General features: G+C 39.1%; 2 protein-coding genes across 9 annotated transcripts in view; one reads left to right on the top strand and one right to left on the bottom strand.

Annotated features, from left to right (window-relative positions):
* The first annotated feature begins 366 nt into the window (after window positions 1-366).
* Window positions 367-19,845, top strand: part of LOC106086795 (protein RUFY3) — a 42,843-nt gene continuing 23,364 nt past the window's right edge. For 3 of the 6 annotated variants that reach the window (XM_013251601.2, XM_013251603.2, XM_059362877.1), the window contains exons 1-2: window positions 3,752-4,109; window positions 4,287-5,525. In XM_013251601.2, the coding sequence (XP_013107055.2) occupies window positions 4,562-5,525 (964 nt within the window). In that variant the 5' untranslated portion in view covers window positions 3,752-4,109; window positions 4,287-4,561. Of the gene's footprint in view, window positions 638-3,751; window positions 4,110-4,286; window positions 5,526-19,845 lie in introns of those variants that run through there. The other 3 variants (XM_013251602.2, XM_013251605.2, XM_013251604.2) reach the window with 2 other exon arrangements.
* LOC106086796 (uncharacterized) lies at window positions 9,564-17,597 on the bottom strand. Of its 3 annotated transcripts, none has more exons than XM_013251606.2 (3): window positions 16,964-17,597; window positions 9,809-11,473; window positions 9,564-9,741 (listed from the first exon to the last, which is right to left on the bottom strand). In XM_013251606.2, the coding sequence occupies exons 1-3, from the start codon at window positions 17,489-17,491 to the stop codon at window positions 9,703-9,705; spliced, it is 2,232 nt and encodes a 743-aa protein (XP_013107060.2). In that variant the 5' UTR covers window positions 17,492-17,597; the 3' UTR covers window positions 9,564-9,702. The 3 variants fall into 3 exon arrangements, with proteins under 3 accessions (XP_013107060.2, XP_013107061.2, XP_013107062.2); XM_013251607.2 differs by having other exon boundaries at window positions 9,814-11,473; XM_013251608.2 differs by lacking the exon at window positions 16,964-17,597 and adding an exon at window positions 12,392-12,498.

The raw sequence follows: 19,845 nt of genomic DNA, 5'->3' as shown, positions 1-19,845 counted from the left end.
TATTTACAATGTATTCACCATTGAGAATAGCCTATCGAATCAAATTTAAATATCCCCTAATTTATTTTGTTTTCCATTAAGATGGCAACGCCGCATACAACCTGTTTCTTTAGTTTCAGTATTTTGGCAGACAAAAACAAAGTAAATCGTAATCTGTTTTAAAAAAAATAACACCGAAAGGGTAAAAATAGTCCCGTGTTTTCCAAAAGTATTTTAAAAAAGTTTTTAATTAATGTATTATAAAATAAAGTAAAGTTTAGTGCATTTTCCGCCCAAATCATACGGAATAATAGACAATCTCGCAGACCCCATTACCACAAACAACAACAATTGAAATTTTTTGGTTTTAGCACACAGCTGTGAATTATGTCCTCCAGAAAATCGCTTTTATTGCGCCAGGAAAGTGAAGATTCCTCAGCGAATATATTGCCACATTCTCCTTCGCTGTCTTCGTTGAATCGACTGCGTGATACATTTCGACGCACCGAAAGTTTATCCTCTCAATTGAGTGCTATGGTATCTAATGCAGCTTCAGCAGCATCCGGAGCTGTTCTGGGCACAAGCCAGCATCAGGCTTCTGAAGCTTCATCAGCATCAACGTCTCAGGTTTCAACTCCTGTAAAAAAACGAAAGCCCGGTGAGTTAATTCCAATTTATTTTATAGTCATTCTTTGATAGGTAATGGCCTTAATTCGAGGCAATTATGATATGGATTGGGGTCGACACTTTGGAGGCCATAAGAGAAACAAAAAACCAATTAATTTACAGATATGGGGAACTAGTTTTGTTTTTAGATTCTAAAGTACATTTGTATATGCAAATATTTGGTTAAATTTGTTTATATGTAAATAAGGAAGGTACTTTACAAGAAAATAAAACCAATATTAATGTATATAAAAATTGCTACCTTGCCAACAATGTTTGTACCTATATGTTGCAATTCATATTTGGTTTTGTGAAACAAAGGGCGGCGAAAAATTCAAATGGAGTCTATGCATAACTTTCATAAATAGCAACATATGCAAATGAAAATTTTAAATTACAAATAAAAATTAAAAATGTTTGTTATTTATGTGACAAAAAATCAGAAAAAATAATTTGCTTCTATAACGTATCTGCACAAAACGTCCTTACCGCTGAAAAATTTTGACTTTTAAAGATTCCCGTTTAATTTGATGGAGAATTTTCGTGAAAAATTGTACAAGATAATTTCAATTTACGTCAGACGATTTAATTAAATCATGATAACCTAATCTAGACAGAATATAACTTAGGAACGCATTGAAGCTATAGGATTTAAAAGAAATTCTATACTGTTGCGCAGTCACAATTATCCATTATCATTTTTAAGATACATGAAGTGGATGAAAATGTTTTGGGATTGTTCCTGTTTTAAGCGATATAAACCTAGCAAAATTCCAATTCTACGGTGTACCTTTGTCCTAGATATTTTTAATGCATTCGCTTACAATCAACGCCAAATCTTACAAGATTCTTATCACTGTATAGGTTTATTTGTATCTACCAAAAAATTGGTAGGGATTTATATCTTGTTGAGGAGTGAAGTACTATCTATGGAAGTCACTTCGCAATTTGGGTATAGAACAAGTTGCTGCCCGCAGCGGGCTAATATATAGAAAGCTTGGGACCGGTGTCCAAATTTGTTATTCCCATTCGATATGTGCTAGTCTTTGCTACTGTAACAATGTTGTGTTGTTGTTTTTGTAGCAGTGTGTTGTACACTGAGTCGCAGCCCATGCCGATGAAGGACTCCATCGGGTCAATCCGGTGCGTACAACCGGCTGCCATACGATATGTTGTGTCATCATCTTTTATTTGTTAATTGGTTTTTGATAAATATCTTGATCTAGGAACCCTGCAAATGGGGTAGTTTACATCCAGAGGAATCGGGTATGTAGTTGGGTAGGATTGTCTAGGGAAATGAAAAGGTGATGTGTGTGTCGTGGTCTCTAGTTACAAGGTATTATATATTTTCGCAGATCTAGGAACTGTTCAATTTAGGTGAGTTGCGTCTAAATGAATCTGGTAATGATTTGAGAAAGATTGGCTAAAGGATCAAGTGATGTGTGATTTGTAGTTACAAGCAGGCCACATATATTGCCCGACGCGGGATGGCTATGAGCACCACACAACCTCAAACTTTGAGCTCTGATCCATGTGGTGTTCATCGTGTTGTTGTTGTAGCCACATTGCATTTGAAGGTAGCGATCCGCGTCAAGCTTCTATAGGTGAGGAAGTACTTTCCGGTCCAAAGGACTGATCGCCTCGGGAACAAGTTGGCCATTGGTTATTTAAAGACGCCAATAACTCGCCTTGTCATACCGAGCATCATAGGCACTCAGTATTTGTGCAAGAGCCGGTACCGCCCGAGCTTAATCAACACGGCACGACTTGGCAGTAGACCACAGTTTACCAATGCGGGCGTTTAAGTTTGAGTGCTCTTACCTGGGGTATAATATCTCGGAATATCTTCTCAGCAACACGAAAATCTGAAAAAGGTTGTAGTTTATTGAAGCAGCGACTGGTGTACTTTCTGAGCCATTTCAATTGGCTTTCTTTTGATTGATATATAAACATCGGGGGTCTTAAAGTCGGATGTTACCGATTATCATATAATTATGGAGAGGTAATCTGTTTATAATGAAATGGTATGGCGTCATGCAATAGAACAGGCTGCACAATGAAATTATGGTGGGTGGAATCCGCGCCCAACATGCAAATCCTGAAGTTTTCTCTCTGCTCTGCCAAACTCATTTCCCTCTGATCGTTAATTAAAAGAGTACGCATTAAATCATGAGGCGCATTCAAGTCTTCTGGACGGACAGCGGGCGACTGAAGAAGGCCTATAATCTGGGACACAGCTACTAACCGGAGGTATGTATGAGTTTATAGCTCTACCTCGGCAGTTGCAGACTTTACTGCTACCCCATTAGTCAATGTATGTAAACGTTACTATCGTCAACCGAAGGCACGAAAGATTTACACTGCACCTGGAATTTCAGTCCCCCACTTCCATCTCGTTTGCAATTCTTATGCAGCATTGTAGCCATGACAACTTGGCAAGTGGCATGTGTTAGTCAGCTTCGTCTTTTGAATAGCAGCGCAATTATTGATGATATCCTCTCTCGTAAAATTCGGCCCGACCAAATGTAACACACTTTTCGCAGTTTTTCCATCAATATTGAGGTTTTTATTAACAAGCACATGCGTTTTTAACAAATCTCAAATATGGTAAATTTGATTATAAGACCACTTAAAAAACGATTTTGTTTGTATTAAAATGCCCATAGGTATTAGGCCCTGCAGGATATTCAATATTTATTTTATATAGGTATCTATTTTAATTTTTTTGAAAATAATTCTAATTACTATTGCAATTCTCACATTAATGAATTAAACCGTTATGACAAATATCCTTTAATACCTCAAAACTCACCACTGCTTCAAACAACTACCACCATCATCTCACAACTCATAACAAACAGCTGATACAATAAAAGGGCTGTCATTCAACCACTTGCTGTTATGTTTTTGCTAGCCACTGTTGTTTTTAGTCGGTCTCAGTGGATTTTTATTGATACGCCCTCGCTTAATGTCAGTCGGCTAGTAGCACCACCATACAACCATGAATAACAAAATAATGGAGAAAAAATCAATATACACACGGCAGACGAAGAAATCAACCAGCTATTCACCATGGGAGAAGCACGAACTTAAACACACACACGCGTACGCAGCTGAGGCAAAAAAGGAAACGGCGAAACATTGCAAAGAAAAAAGGCATGAAATGAGTACATTCAGCAGCAAGTAGTCAGTAGTGGTTACATATTGGTGAAATAAACAAGAGAAATAAAGAAAAAATCATTATTTAATACAGTGAAAAACAATAGTCAGTGAATTTTTTTAAAGAAAATCTGTTAAAAAAAGATTGTAAAATTTAAGTTCTTTGTGTTGCATGTACCTTTTTGTGTTTGATATACCTCCGTGTTAATTTTGAGGTTTTTTCAACCATTAAAGCAAGCAGAAAACTATTCTGACGCCTAAAATTATACTAAAAAAATTGCATATTGCTGTAAGAAAGCGAAAAGGTAAAAAATGCAATTTCTCTTGTACAAAGCAAAAAGTCATACTTAAGAAGCAAAAAATTAAAATTTGTTTAAAAAATTCCTTGCTTAGTGTGTTTGTTGACTTTGGAAAATGACATCAATTTTTATTTGGCTAGTTTTTTTCAACTCAACTCTCCTCTTCTCTATTTTTACCATTAGGAAGTTTCTTAAAAGTACCTAAAAATATACTACATATATGTGAGACACACAAAGAGGAAGCACAACAACGAGAATAAGTAAAAGAAGAAGAAGTAGAAAACACATCCTATATCCTTTTTCTGCTTAGAGCTGCAACTGGAAATTGCGTTGTTCCCCTTTTGCTTATAGGGATAATTTCAAATTGGCAAATATTCTTATGCAGTAAGAAATAAGCAAAAGGTAGAAACTTAAAAACAAGTAGTAGCCGAAAGAATAAAACATAATTAACTGTGAATATGCGTGGGTTGATCGAAGATACGAAAAAGCTGAGTGTGAATAATAATAATAACAACAATAATAATAGTAGTAATACTGCCACAACTGGTGGTGTTGTTAAGACCTCCTCGACCTCAGTCACTGGCGGCAGAACTGCAAGAGCAACAACAACAAGTGGTAAAGTGGTTACCAGCAGCAAACAGACAGCCCAACAGCAAAAACAAAAACAATCATCACAACAGAGTGTTGCTGCAACTACAAAGACATCATTCACCAACAAAACCATGCAACAACAATCGACAATAACGGCGACGAATACTACCACCAATTCGAAATTAGGCAATTCCACTCCAACAGCAGGAGTAAAGCTGCGTGCAAAACAACAAGCAACGAAGCAAGTGCTGCAGAAATCCGAAAATCACAATAACAATTCGTCATTAACATCTGCCACCGGGGCCAGCTCGAATTCGTCAACAATTGCCTTGCCCAAGGCCTCACATGCCAATAGCAGCAGCGGCGGCGTCAACAATACTACCACCACCAGTGAGGAGATTTCTGGTGGTGTTCAAGACACCATCTATTTATGCAATTTCCGTGTGTCAGTCGATGGTGAATGGTTATGCTTAAAGGAACTGCAAGACATTGATAGTACTCCCGCCCCGGTTAGTGCTTCATCGGGTGCTCTCAACAGTGGTGGAGGAGGCTCTGGCTTTGGTCAACGCCATTCGCAAAAGAACAAACGCTATTCGGCCGGTGATCGTCATTCGTATGGTGGTGGTGGTGGTGGTAGCGGCGGTGCTTTCGAGGATAATGGTATATTTGCTTTACACAATTTTATTGCTGGTCGACGTTTATTTGTTGATGAACAAGAGCACGCTTTTAGAACAAATATGCTTACGGCACCACATGCACGTGAAAGTGGCTTTGTCGGTGTTTTTGGTGGTGGCGGTGGCAACGGCTCTTCGAATGAATGGTCAAATCTTTGTAGGTTGCTTTTTATAATATTTTCTATTTGTGCAAAAAAAAACAACAAATTCTTCTTACTGCAAACTCTTTTCTTTGGTTTCGAATTTGGAGCAATTTTTTCAATTCATTTTTTTAATATTTTTCTAAAATTTCTATGCTTAATTTTTAGTTTTCTTTTTTGTTTGTTACTATTTTTGTATTTTAAACAGGTTAACTTCTGTCGTATAGTTTAGGCTATATAATTAGGACAAAGGAATTTTTTTCTTAGTAATTTTTAAGTTGTATCATTCATGGTTAAGGATTTCTCACATCACTTAACTGTCGATAATTATTTTTAAATCACATCTTTACGACTTAGTTAGCTGCCATAGGCCGCTTTGTCCTTTATCCGAATTTAGAATATATTTCCAAGAGCCTCGATATTTTGCGCTTCGTCTTCAATCTCTGACATTTAATTGTCCCACATGCCCTTCTCCACTTTGTCTTCCCCTTATACATATCCCATAAGATTGATTTTCTGATGATTTCCTAGCCGGGATTTAATTCTGATAACATGACCTGGTCAACTTAACCGTTGTAATTTGATTCGTTTAATAAAAGCAACATAAAACGCCGATATACTTCATCAACTAAGATCAGCCAATAGATGTTATGGAGAATCTTCCTCTTAGCACTCCAAGTGCTACCTTAGAACAACCAAAATAGCATCTAATTATTTGCTTTATTTCAATTCTGGCATCATTCGTTTCGTTCACGGTCGAATTGAGGTTTATAAAATTGCTGACTTTCTTAAAGTTATAGTTTCTAACATCTTTTGTTGTTCCGGGTGTATAAGGCTTTTAGAGTGTTAATCTTTAACTTTAAGAATCTTAGTCTCTTCTTGTTGATGGTCAATGTTTGTCTATCATAGGCAGCCTGTGGTGGTCCTTAGAGCTGGGTTTTGACAGGTCTGTCTCCTGCGGCGTACGTTGGCGCTGCGTTTGAGCAATTTGTTACTGTTTTTTGTCTTATCGCAGTTTGGCGACAAGGCTGTGGAGGGTCAACCCTATAATCTTCGGGAGTGATTTAGCGTCTGAACCCCTGAGAAAACACCTCTGAGGATTTCTCTTTTTTAACTCTACGGGATTTCGACTTCGAGTTTCTGAATTCTACGCATGACTGTCTACCGCATAATCAACCCCTTTGTCGAGTTCGGGAGATCAGACTCAATGACGTTATTAAAGAGTGTGTCGTGCGTCGTGTCTCATTCAGGCTGATATTTGTGGTGATGGCGGCAAATGCTGTTCTTGTGCTGAAAGTAGGATGATGTGTTTCGTTTCCGTTATTGTATCCTCATAATCGCTATTTAGAATTGCACCAGTGACCGGCATTGTTGTGCGTTCTTAAGACTTAAAAAGTAACTTCGAAAAAATCTAAGCCAGGAATTTCAGGAATGAGTAGGAACTCACAAAAATCCCCATTCTACGACCCTAAGTTGGTTCAAGTTTGATATTGTGACCCCACCTGGAGTCTGATAACGGCGAAAGTCGAACATTGACATAGGTAATGCTTCAACGTTTCATCATTGTATGAGTGCTCCTTTAGAGAGAAAGCATTAATGTCCTTTTTACATTCCAAGACCGTCCGTGACCTCACCGTCAAGGTTGTTGTAGACCTTATGGTCTTTTTCCTGTCCGCAATGAAGCCGACCGACTTTCCGACTTTCTCGCTTTAATATCAACCTGCCTCACGCATTCTATGATTGCCCGGATCTCCGCCGGCTGGACCGTGTTATGATTAGGCAGTCGGACACAGATCTCAGTCCCTGGGTCCTCAATGTAGACTCCCAGACCCACTCTAGTTTTGATCCACCCGTTAGCATGAACTATTAGATGGCAGTACCAGAGTTCCCTCAATTCAAAACCGTGCCGTTGGCAGCAGTATCTCGCATTTGATATCAAGAAAAACCTCCTCCAATTCATTGGGGTTTCGTATTGTCGCCTTGATTATAGCATCCCGTGATGCTATAACCTGCTCCAATCTTCTTTCCACTCTTCCATTGCCTTAAGTCTCATAGTTGTCGCCTGTACTCTCATAGCTCTAAAATAGCGCAAGTTCGTTCCGGTCTATAGGACCGATCGCTGTGGTAACGTTATCGCCATTGGTTATTTAAAGGCGTCAATAACTCGCCTTGCTGCCATATCGAGTATCACAAGCACTCAGAATTTAAACAAGGGTCAATGCCGCCCGGCCCCTCCCTGGGTCTATCCTTTCGATATCGCTGATTGTCTTCGACTTCAATTACAACTACTCCGTATAGGAAGCATTACACTATCCGCAACCCGTTAGCTCTCAGCTGAGCTTCTCGTGATGACAATGTACTCCACACAGATCGGAGTTCAAAGTTCCAGTCCGTGTGATGCTCATTTATCCCGCGCCGAGTAAGTCTCATAATCGCAGTGGGTGACTCATTCTTCACCAGTATGTCATGAGGTCGGACATCCAGTGCTATAGTAGACGTGGCTCTCATCTGTGAATCTTCTCAGTACGCTCCTGACACTACCAGTGCAGTTTCCTGTTCAAGACCACTTTTGTTCAGAAAACATGGAGCGTCTTCGTGCAAAGGCGGATTTCGGTCTTCTCTGGATTAACATTTAGATCCCTAGGTATAGCTCAATCGTATGCCATTTCCAAGGCATTTTTGTATAGCTGATTCAAATCCCTACACTTTATAAGAATTTGTATAGGTTACTTATAGTGGTCAATAATGCTCCCCTGTGGCGTGCCTTGTGTCACTTTCTCCATTATCTTTCTGTCATAGGGTCATAGGGGTGGACCTTGTCCACCCGGTACTGTTCTAAGGATTGGATCAGTGCGCGGGTCCTCACATTGCTAATACCTCCTCGATGTCAATACAAACAGCTAACGAAATATTCTTCTACTGGTGCCAAGAATCGTGCAAGAGATCTCCACCGTTCTTCCACTGGATTTCCAACTCTTTGTCATAGTGTCTACTATACGCTCCATGGGTTTGATTAAAAAGCATGTAAGGCTTCTAGGGCTATAGCCCTTTGGTGCAACATTACTCGTCTTGCTTGGCTTGGGTATAAACACCACCTAAGCACACTGAGAATAATAATGTCCCAGGTTGGGCGCCAGGTAGACTACAGTAACGCCGGAAATATTCCATCAATTCCGGGTGACATAAAATCTCCACGCTTCATTAAACATAAATTCTTTAATGACAAGTCCTCGATAAACCTCATTGTTTACGGATTTTGGTGTCTACGTTTGTCTCGTCGCACAGTGGGATAGAATCGAAAAAATCTAGTAAAAACTATGCCATTTGAGAACGGATGGAGATGCAAATGCAAATGGCAAATTAGCCCATGAACATTCCACTAAGGAATTAGGACAACCTTCTAACATATCACTCAGCACTGTCAAATATTAGGCTCCATGATAAGGGACCTGCCTTTTATAGATGAGTCTGAACGGCGTGCCGTATTGCGACACCTCTCTGGGGAGAAGTTTTAACATGGCATAGTTCCTCACAAATGTCGACAGCATTAGGAGAGGATATCCACCGCTGAAATTTTTTTCTGATTTTCTCGCCAGGATTCGAACCTAGGCGTTCAGCGTAATAGGCGGACATAGGGCAGAGCCCTAAATTAAGTAACCTCGGTATTTGGAAAAATTGTTCGGGCTGCCAAACTTCATTTATGGTCCGATTTCCTCAATTCTTTTTCGGCGGATGGTGCTAAAAATCCCTACAAAAGAGAGCGTTTGAAATCTCCGGGTTTCGATAAATTCGACTTTTAATTTTTATTTGTCGTGGAAAATTCGTTTTAACCAGAAACCTAAACATGCTCTAACTCTCATATCGTCTACTATGGTTTTAGTTTGGGTATGGGTTTTTGAGAGCAACTTTTCTGGCTGGTATAAGGCCCGGCTTTAGATTTGTCTGTCACTGTAGTTAGAAAATGGTTACATTTCCTCGTCCTACATTTGTAAGTGTGATATTCCGATCTCAATTCCGTCTCCTGATTTGTTTAGAAAAAAATACATATTTCGAAATTCGTGTTAAATAAATAAATATTTGCTAATAAAGAATAAAAAAAAAATAAATAAATTGGGTAAACAGTTTTAAATAAAATCCATCTAAAACTTTTGAGAAAAATGTTAAAAAAATTAACAATAGCGTCAATGACCCCTTCTATCTTGTGGAATATGTGGTTTCCCAACTGGTGTTACTCTGTAAGGAAAAGAGAAGATACGCAGCAATTAAACCTCTATTGAGTTTTTACTTCTAAATGTTGTACATTACTCTTTCTTATATCTTTTGAAACTCTCGTCTTGCCATTGGCCGATGCACTATTCTTCCTTCTATCATTGAGTGATACCATTTTTGTGGGGTTTTCATTAATTTTTACCGCTTTTGTGGGTTGTGGAATTTTTCTATCTTTAACCTCTTCCACTTCGGAGTCTAATAATGTCGTATCTATTATGGCAGGTCTTGTAGATTTTTTGCCAAAACATTTTACAGGCGATGGACACATTAGCGAAGAAGACGATGAAGATGCAATGCTGGCAGAATTATTGGTGTGCCTAGGATAAGTTTTGTAACGATTTAAAGTCTTGGAGTTGTTATTACCAGGCAATACAGATTTTGATTGAGAGTCTAGTAATTCGATTTCTTCATCATCGTCTGCGATATTGTTTAGTAGCTTTTTGCCTCCAGCATATTCTCGTAGTCGGGATTCTTTGGTTTTCTTCCCCTTTCGCTTTTTTAACTTGAGGCAGCAGATAATTGCGACTACAATAGCCAAAAGAACAGATATGGCTACGATTATGAGATGGCGGAGTGTTATTCTGAAATGAGGGTCTTCTTTCTTGTTATTATAGACCATTGTAGGTTTTTGGAAATTTGATTCGGTTTCTTGAACAATTGTAGATGTTTCTTTTGCCATTTCTTCATTTTTATTATTTGCCATGGCTTTTTCATGTTTTATTTGCTCTTCGCCATTACTTTCTAGGTTATCTCTAAAACTTGCCAGGCCATTATCATAATGTCCATTGGGTAGTATTTGATGATTGACTTTAAAGCGATTGGAATTCTTCAAGACATTCAAAAATTCCTGGGACTTTTCATCATTTATCTTGCGGCTCATTTTCTTTCCTTTAACATAATTATCGTAATCATCTTCATAGGCTCTATTATCCTTGAGATAATTTTGTCCTTCACTCTTTTGAAAACCTCTTAAATGCTCTTGAAGCTTCAAAACCCCTCCCAAACCTGGGTAAAATATATCATCTGACAAATGATTTTGAATATTCTCCAATAGCCATTCATACAATTTTCGATTATAGAAAATCTGGGAGACTTTTTCAAATCCATAACATTTGCTTAAAGTTTCATAGAACTTCACTATAACAAAGGATGTTTCGGGGGATCTTAAATCAAAAATTCTTTTACGTCTAAACGGCAGCCATATGTTACCCAAATAATCATTTTCATCTCCTCGTTCTAATCGGGGCAGAGAAACGATCATTTTATCATTATCCAAATGATTATGATTACTCATCATGTCCAGATTTTTGCAGGGATTTAGAGTTCCCTTATATTCTGCTATTTTCAGTGGTTGAATATTATGCATACTACATATATTGAGCACATCTTTCATAGGTCCCCTCCAACCATTGCCATTTGTGTTGAGTATATAACGACATTGTTGATGTAGTTGCAAAACTTTTTGCACAGCTTCCAGAGTTGCTATGCCAGCATAATAGGAATGTTTTGCTACTGGCACCACATAGAAATTTAAATAACTTCCTATAGTATCGTAAAATGCTTTATGGGCTAAATTTTTTAACGACCCCGTAGACATTGTTGTGATTAATTGACCACAGTTCTCGAAGTAGTCCATTAAAATGTTTAGCATTTGATCATTTAGCAGGATATGTGGTAGTTGTTTTGGTATGAGACTCTGAAAAGAGGAAATGTAAGTCGAAATAAGAATACATAAAAAATAACAAGAAAAAGCGCAATGAGTTCGCCTGGGCCGAGCCTTGTATACTTTCCGCCATGAATCGCAATTACCAAGTTCTATCTATTTATAAGAAAAAACTAAAATCTTGTCCTTGTCCTAGAACTATTGCAACATCACTTGTCAAACTGGGAAATCGATTTATATGCGATCTATAATAAATTTATATGGGAGTTCGGCTGGGCCGAGTCTTGTGTACTTTCCGCCATGAATCTCAATTGCCAAGTTCTATCTATTTATAAGCAAAAACTAAAAACTTTTCCTTATCTTAGAACTATTCCAACGTCACTTGTCAAACCGAGAAATCGATTTATATGGAAGCTAAATCAGGTTATGAACTGATTCATACCGTATTTGGAGTGGATTTTGGATGTAATAAAAGACGTCATTGTGCAAAATAAGCTAAATCGGATAAGACTTGCTTCTTCTAGAGGCTCACGAAGCGCTTTACCAGCTCAATGTCGTCATATGGCTCAGGGTTCACAAAGCAAAGCAAGTCTGATAAACTCCGAACCGGACAACGACTTCGGGTTAATTCTCCGATTCAGTCTTTAAACCTCCGCTTTGATCGACCACCCAGCCCTGGTTCATTAGACACCGATATACTCCATCAATGCAGATTCATCCAAAAATCACTGTTGTTTGCTTTCACAAGTACCCATACTTTGGAACCATAAAACAACGTGAGTGTTATGAGTGTTTTGTATGGTGTAATTTTTGTTTGTCAAGAAGTGATTTGGTATCTTAACTGCTGCGGTGCAGAGGTTTTTCTTTGTCTCTCCAGGTTTACAGAGCATCTTGAGCGTTCATTCACTATGTTTTATCTTTAGTTTTATTGCCAAATCAATTTAAACTGACTCCTCTTGGATTTTTGCAAATGCTGCAGTTATTACTTCTGCCGAACCAACCATAAAATCGATGTCGTCGGTATAGGCGACCTTCTGAATAGTGCGAATGCATATTCAAGTAATAAAATCTTCTCAAGCAGAGTCAGTCAATGAGTCAGTCGAGAAAAGTATTGTGTTTGCAGTCTATCGATGTTTAGCCTAAGTGTTTTGTCAGATCATATTCCTCTCTCTCTAACCTCAGGCAAATTCGAAACTTGGCTGCAACAATGAACTAAATCTATTTATGTTCGCTACTTGGATCGATCATACGTCCTACACGTTGGATAAAAGGCATTAATCGACCACAACACTCGTTGCTTGATCTGAATACAATCATGTGAGCTTGTAAACTTTAGAACTTTGAAACCTGGTGCTGCTAACAACCAAGCTTTTTGTCGAGGCGTTATCAATTCGGCTAAGTCCATTATCGACGTTCCTTTTTGAAGGCTAAACCGTTGGATAGATAGATATTCTCCCTTCCTATTTTGGCATTAAAGACTCCTAGCACGATTTTAATGCCTTGCACGGGGCAGCGTTCATATTTTTTCTTGCTCTTTGAACATATCCTTTATCGGTTCGTTCTTCTGTTCCGTTGGGGCATTGTGACAAATGCGACTGTTATAAAGGAATCAGACATTTATGAGATTTTTAGCTAGCCTCTTATCCACCGACTTTCTCTTCCTTCTTTTTTTTAATATTTTTTAGGGTAGGATACAGGCCCGATTCCTCAGACAAGGCATGGGAAACTCGCGAAACATGTTAGCTCACTATCGTTAACGGATATAAATGAAAGATATACCAAGTGACACCAACCATGGGGAGGTCAGTGTTTACGACTGAGATGTAGGTGGGGCCAAGATTGGACTGCATTTTGGCAAGGCGAAGCCACTCGGAATATTTGATACCCAATATCCTCTACGCCTATTAATGTCTTCTAACACCCACACTGAAGACTCTGGTCGATCCATATAACGATATGAGCCCCATTTATATCAATTTCCCGATTTTAATACTGGAGACCTTATATGTCTCATCATTTGCCGATTAAATATATACACAATAAAACCGGCTAAACTCGTTTCCATGAAATTTTGCCAGAATGTACAATTTGGACCCTGAATAAAGGATACCCCATTTTTTAAATCTAAAGAGGGAACGGAACCAACCCCATTCTTTTTAAAAACGGCCACATTTCTAAGATGGAAACACCATTTCAAACCATTTTTTTTGCTCCCTTATAGTAGTCCAAATCCCAAACCTAATAAAGAATTTGGATCATAGCATGGGTATAAAATTCAAGGTTTTAGGGAGTACGAATTTGGTATGCAAACGTGGAGCTCGAGTTCCAATGGCGGATATGCGGACAACTAAAAATTTTGTATCCGTTATGGTACTTATATGACATGGATTTAAAAGTACATACAGCAAATACATTCCATAAGGGTACAAGGGCAAAGTTGTCACATATCAATGAGTTGTGTCCGATTTAAGTTTAAGCTCAATGATAACGCACCTTCGAGTTCGAACAACGTGCCTCAAAGCGAAACCTCTTTGATAACGATAAGTTGTTACACAAATGCCGCCAGCATTAGGAGTGGTTGTTGTTGCTGTTGCCAATTTTTCATGTTGAGGTACGATGCTCGTCAGGCTCGTATAGGTGAGCAAGATGGTTCCGGTCCATAGGACCGATCGCTGCTGGAACCAATGATGGCGTTAGTTATATAAAGTCACCAAAAACTCGCCTTGTCATTACGAGCATTAATGGCTCAGTTTTTAAGCAAGAGCCGGTTGCGCCCAGTCCCTCACTGAGACTCCACTCCATGCCGTTGACTGTCTGCGACTCCAGTTGCAGCTACTCCGTATGTAACATTCCACTATCCGCAACACGTGAGCGCGCCCAGTACCTCCCAGCTAAGCTTGCCGTGATAACGATGAACACCACACAGATTAGATCTCAAAGTTCCAGTTTGTGTTGTGCTCAAAGTTATCCACAGATAAAGAATTTGAGGTTCGAACATAGACTGGTTGGCGCTTGCAAATATAGATAAATGACATGCTGTTTGCGTGGTTTGAATTTTCGAAATTTCCATTATTTTCTTTCCTGTGAAGGAAACTATGGCTTCATGTACGTATATAGGGTTTCGGTAGTCTTAGCTTTCAAGAAGAGTATCTTTCTTTCATTTGTAATTTTTATTGTTGTAAATTTAATTTTTTAGAAAGAAAAATAAAATTTTGAGAGAAATAAAATTCTTCTGTAATTTCTATGCTCTTGAGTTATCCCTTGCCGGGAAAAGGGGTTCTTTCGAACACATGAAGTTAAAAGGGTCCTTGCGGATCTCGACGTTAATAAATCTCCGGGCGCGGACGGTATATCAGCACTTGTCCTTTGTAAGTGTTCTTCGACGCTTGCTCGTCCACTACACAATCTTTTCAAGCTTGTTTACCGTGCCAGAGTTTTCCCGTCGTAATGGAAGGTTGCGAACGTTCAGCCCATCCCCCAAAAAGGTGGGGCGAACAACCCTGTGAATTACCGGCCAATTACGATATGCTCCGCACTCTCCAAGGTTTTGGAGAATATGGTTAACCATCATCTTGTCAAATACTAACAGTCCAATGGCCTTCTTAGCGATAGACAGTATGGGTTCCGCAGCAATCGCTCTATGGGAGACCTAATGGTATTTTTGTCGGAACGATGGAGTCGCTCTACCCACCAGTTTGGTGAGAGTAAGGTCGTGACTCTGGATATGGGGTCTGTCACGGTGCACTTTTATTTAAGCTTGTCGCCTTTGGAGTCGGTAATAACTTCGTTCGATCGAGCTTTTTAGAGATCGCACTATACGAGTTGTTGTTCATGGGTTCTCATCCGATGAGTATGCAATGACCGCAGGTGTGCCACATGTCTCTGTCCTTTCCCCTTCCCTTTTTCTTATTTTCATTGGCGATCTATTGGGCCAGACTTCGAATCCAGTCTACTCATTTTCCGATGACAGTAGTCTGTGTCATTCATATTCATTCGACCATAGGCCCAGTTCTCAAAAAATTGTGGACAGGAGGCGCATTATGATAGATATTGAGCAGACAGATGCACTTGATGTTCTGGGCATGAAGATACATTGTGATGTCCGTTGGCCAAAACACGTTTTCGAAGTGTCGAAAGAAGTATCCAAGTGTTTGGGATTTCTTAAGGGGTGCAAGAAATATTTCACCAATTCTTATCTTCTCAATATCTATATTTATATAACTCTCATATATGGGCAGGAGCTCCAAAATCATTCTTGGAGCTACGTGACCGGGTTCAACGGAGAGCGATGGTGTTGATTGGGGACAGTAGGGTATCCAACTCTATAGCTTCTCTTAAATATCGTCGGAATGTGGGTAGCGTTGTATTGCTCTATCGTTAATGCGTGTGTTCCAGGGATATGCGTCTTCTTATCTCTGACGTTAGGATGTTCACTAGAAATTACTTGCCAGGAACTTATACCCGTTTGTAATTGATTGGCCAGTCGACCGAACCATGGATTACCGAGAAAATTAATTTTTCGCCCGAACCATTCGAATCGACTTCCGGCTAATGTCTTTCCCACCGACATTGACGTTCAGAAATTTAAGACGAATATCAATGAACACTACTCCCTCTTTCCCCCCTCCAACCCTTAACTTTCCTAATTGCCAACACAATGCACTGCATATATAGGGGACATCCACTGCGTGTTGGTTACGTGAAAAAAAATTAAATAATCTAGAACCGTGGAGGGTCCATGACCTCCTCTGGACATTATTTAAAAAAAACCTATTATTTAAAACTCTATCATTTCACATCCCATTCGGCTGAAATTTTGCACAATGACTTCTTCTATGATAACCAACATCCAAAGCATGTAAGTTCCGAATAGGTCTATCACCTAATATAGCTCAAATAGTATGAAAATGTTTATCCATTATGCTTAGGTTGCCTATAAAGATATACCGGACATAGAACTTGATACATGCGATACATGGTAGATTCGGCCCGCCGAACTCAGCACGCTTTTACTTGTTTTTTTTTTTTTTGATTAAGGTAAGATAGTAAGCCTTATACCCGTACATTATTGCTCTATGCCAGTGTACCTAAAATATTTCCCTCGCTTCTAGTCGATATGCTACAGTTTCTGCATTCGACATTATTTAGATGACTCTCTCAGTACACCGAAATAGTATCTTGAAAGCTCGCTATGAGGCTATGAATCAACTAGCTAGAGTCAATTACAAAGAGAGTCGAAAATTAAACTGGGAATGAACATGAGTTCGAATTGTCAGTGTTTAAGCCCCTCATGTCCCCGATCAGTGCATAAAAAGTCTGGCTGTACCATTTTGGAAATCGATATGAAAAGAATTTCCTTATGGAAAACATTTAATTTGTTTTTGTTAGAGAAGTTTCAACTTTTTTTTTGAGAGTTACAGTTTGAGTTTAATTTTATATATTATCCTTAACAAATTCTTTCGTATGGTTTCTGTTTTCGTCATTTCTTTATCCCTTTTTAAATCTTTTATCGTCAAAACATACCTCAAAATCTCTGCGTATTAAAAGCAATTGTACATCTTCAGCGGTAAAGCATTTTTTGGGAACATTGTCAAATAGGTTGGTCCCCAAAAAGTTTTCAATGTCTGATACATTCGGCGCACAACGATTTTTAGAAATGTTTCTTATATTTTTTTCTTTTAAATAGTCACTACAATTCTGAGGACTTTCATCTTCTATCGCAGTCAACAGACTGGAAGAGGTGGCGAAAATCTTTTTCTGTGTATTAAGTTTTCTTTTATTCACTGCCACCACATTTGTGTTATTCTGCATATCATGTTTAAAATATTTTCTATTATTTTTATTCCTTAAAGCATTTGCATCCTTTTCATTTGCCTTTGCGAGGATTTTTATTGAATCTGGCTGTTTTTTGCCGAAATCGCCATTGTTTTCTGCAGTAACTCTAACACCATCTTTTTTATCTTGATCCACCGTTTGAATAAGCCAATCATATGTCTCAGCCTTGCAATATATTATCATAATAGTTATCAATGTAAATAAAATTTTTAACATTTCCTTTCCTTTTTAGTCGTTTGTAAAAAATATTCTCTAAGATACATTTATTTTTTTCTATTTTTAATTTATTTCTATTTTGACTTATTTTATTTTGATTTGCAAATGAGAGGGTGTTTCAAAAAATGATTTGAAAGAAAAAATATGACAATTTTTTAAATTAAGGATTGCCATAAGAAACTTTGGAAAGCATGACGAGTAATAGGTTAGAAGTAATCCGATGTGTATTGTAAACATTGTGTTAACTCAGTGGTGAGAACTTTTTTTATACGCACCACTGTCTGTCCGACCGTCCGTCTGTCGAAATCACGATTGAGTTCGAACGAATAAGGATGAAATTGCAAAGGTACTCCTTAACGGTGTAGGTCGCGGAAATTTGTAAATGGGCCATATTTTTTCAGGGATGCCCTTATTCAACAGCGTTCTCCACATTGAACTCCGCGAAACTCTGTAAAAGGCACGCTCGAAGTCGATATATTAAGTTCTGCAGACTGTTCAATGATTATGCGCAGGGCCTCCCTCTTCCTTCCTCAAAATGCTGTCAAGTGCAGGCTAAATACGCTGCAGAAGAAGACTTGCTATCACTTTATTTATTGCGTTTAGCAATTTAATCCCCCTCCAGTTCTTACGGTGGGTGAGGTCACCCTTATTTGAGCCCGTCACGGGTTAGTAGTGAGCACTACACGACTGGAACATATAGGTCCGATCTGTGTGGTTTTCATTGCTGTCACGAGAAGCTTAGCTGCGAGCTACCGGACGCGTTCACCGATTGCGGATAGTGGAATGCTCTATACGGAATCGCTGCAACGGCAGTTGCGGAAAATCAGCGGTATGGTGCGGAAAGTTTTGGGGAGAGTCCAGGCGTCACCGGATCTTGCACAAAGACTGAGTGTCTATGATGCTCGATATGACAAGGCAGGTTATTGGCATCTTTAAATAACCAATGGTCACCTTGTTCCCGCGATGATCGGTACTTTGGACCGGAATCAGCTTGCTCACCTAAAGGAGCTTCACGAGGACCGCAACCTCTATATGAAAATGTGACAAGAACAACAATCCTTCTTTGGGATTGTGACCATGATTCCCTTCTTCCATTCCGTAGGGGACAGCGTTTGTATCCCACGACTCCCTGATTAATGTGGGAGATGGATTGAGCTATGAGGTATGCCCCATACCGCAACAGTTCACCAGGTATATTATCAGGCCCGGCTGATTTGCCGTTTTTGAGTTAGACCAGAACGGCCTCAATTTCTTCGCAGGTGGGTGAGGCCGTAGATATATCCCTGCGTGAGTTTCGGAGCACAGGGGGATTAAGAAGGTTGGAGCTATAGTCCTCGGTTGCTGGTCCTTCGGAGCTGAAGAAACCGTGCCATCGCTTTAATTGCTGTTCAGGTGTTGTTAATTCCGAACCGTCGTCATTTTTAATTATTGCCGTTGGCCTTATATTGTTGCCGCTCATTTGTTTTACTGACTCGTAGGCACCACGCATGTTTCCAATATTAGCTGCATTTTCGGCTTGCTGTGCCAGCATATATCGCATATTCGTGTATACACTAGGCTGGGCTTCCTTGATGGTGAATCTGCTGAAGATCTGCGAGCGACACCATTGGCCATTTCCTTTAGCTCATCCGCTGCCGACCCTTTTGAACGAACCCATAGAGAGCGTATTCGAGCAAGCGGGACACCCTATGTTATACTACTAACTTGTTGGTTTGCCCCGCAAATTTTTCTCCTACGGTACTTGTCTTATCGGATGAGCTATTCCCAATCCACCACCTGGGGAGGCGTTCAACGGGAGAAGTAGCATGGAACTCCGCACGGAACATATATTAGTGCCCTCAAATACCGATACCCCTATATGACTACTTGAGACCATATCAGCGGCAACCAACTCCCGATTTGATTGTTTAAAATAATTCAAATACGATCCGACTTAATAAATGCATATTTTCCTATATCCTGGCGGGATCGTCACACAAAATTTTCAGCGGTGGTTATCCCCTCCTAATGCTGGTAACATTTGTACTCTACCAGTAGGAATGTATAACATTGGCCCGGCCGAACTTAACGTTCTTTTACTTGTTTCTCTTTAAAATTTAGAATTTTTAAAATGTTCAAATATTGTCGTTTGAACTTAACGACTAAAATTTTTTTGGTTGTTAACTTACCGATAATTTTCGGTAGTTACCGAAAGTTCATACCGACAAATTTCGGTAAAATTTGAATACAGAATAGTACTTACAGACAAATGTCGTCAACTTCCGACAAATATCGTTAATTCTGTCGTAAGGATTTAAAGAATTGCACTACAAAGATTTTTCGTATAACATTTGCCCATTCACATGCTTTACAAA

This window comes from Stomoxys calcitrans, chromosome 2 (assembly GCF_963082655.1).
Source record: "Stomoxys calcitrans chromosome 2, idStoCalc2.1, whole genome shotgun sequence".
Classification (NCBI taxonomy): domain Eukaryota; kingdom Metazoa; phylum Arthropoda; class Insecta; order Diptera; family Muscidae; genus Stomoxys; species Stomoxys calcitrans.
The sequence above is the reverse complement of the archived record's forward strand: the minus strand, read 5'-3'. Positions and strand labels throughout refer to the sequence as shown.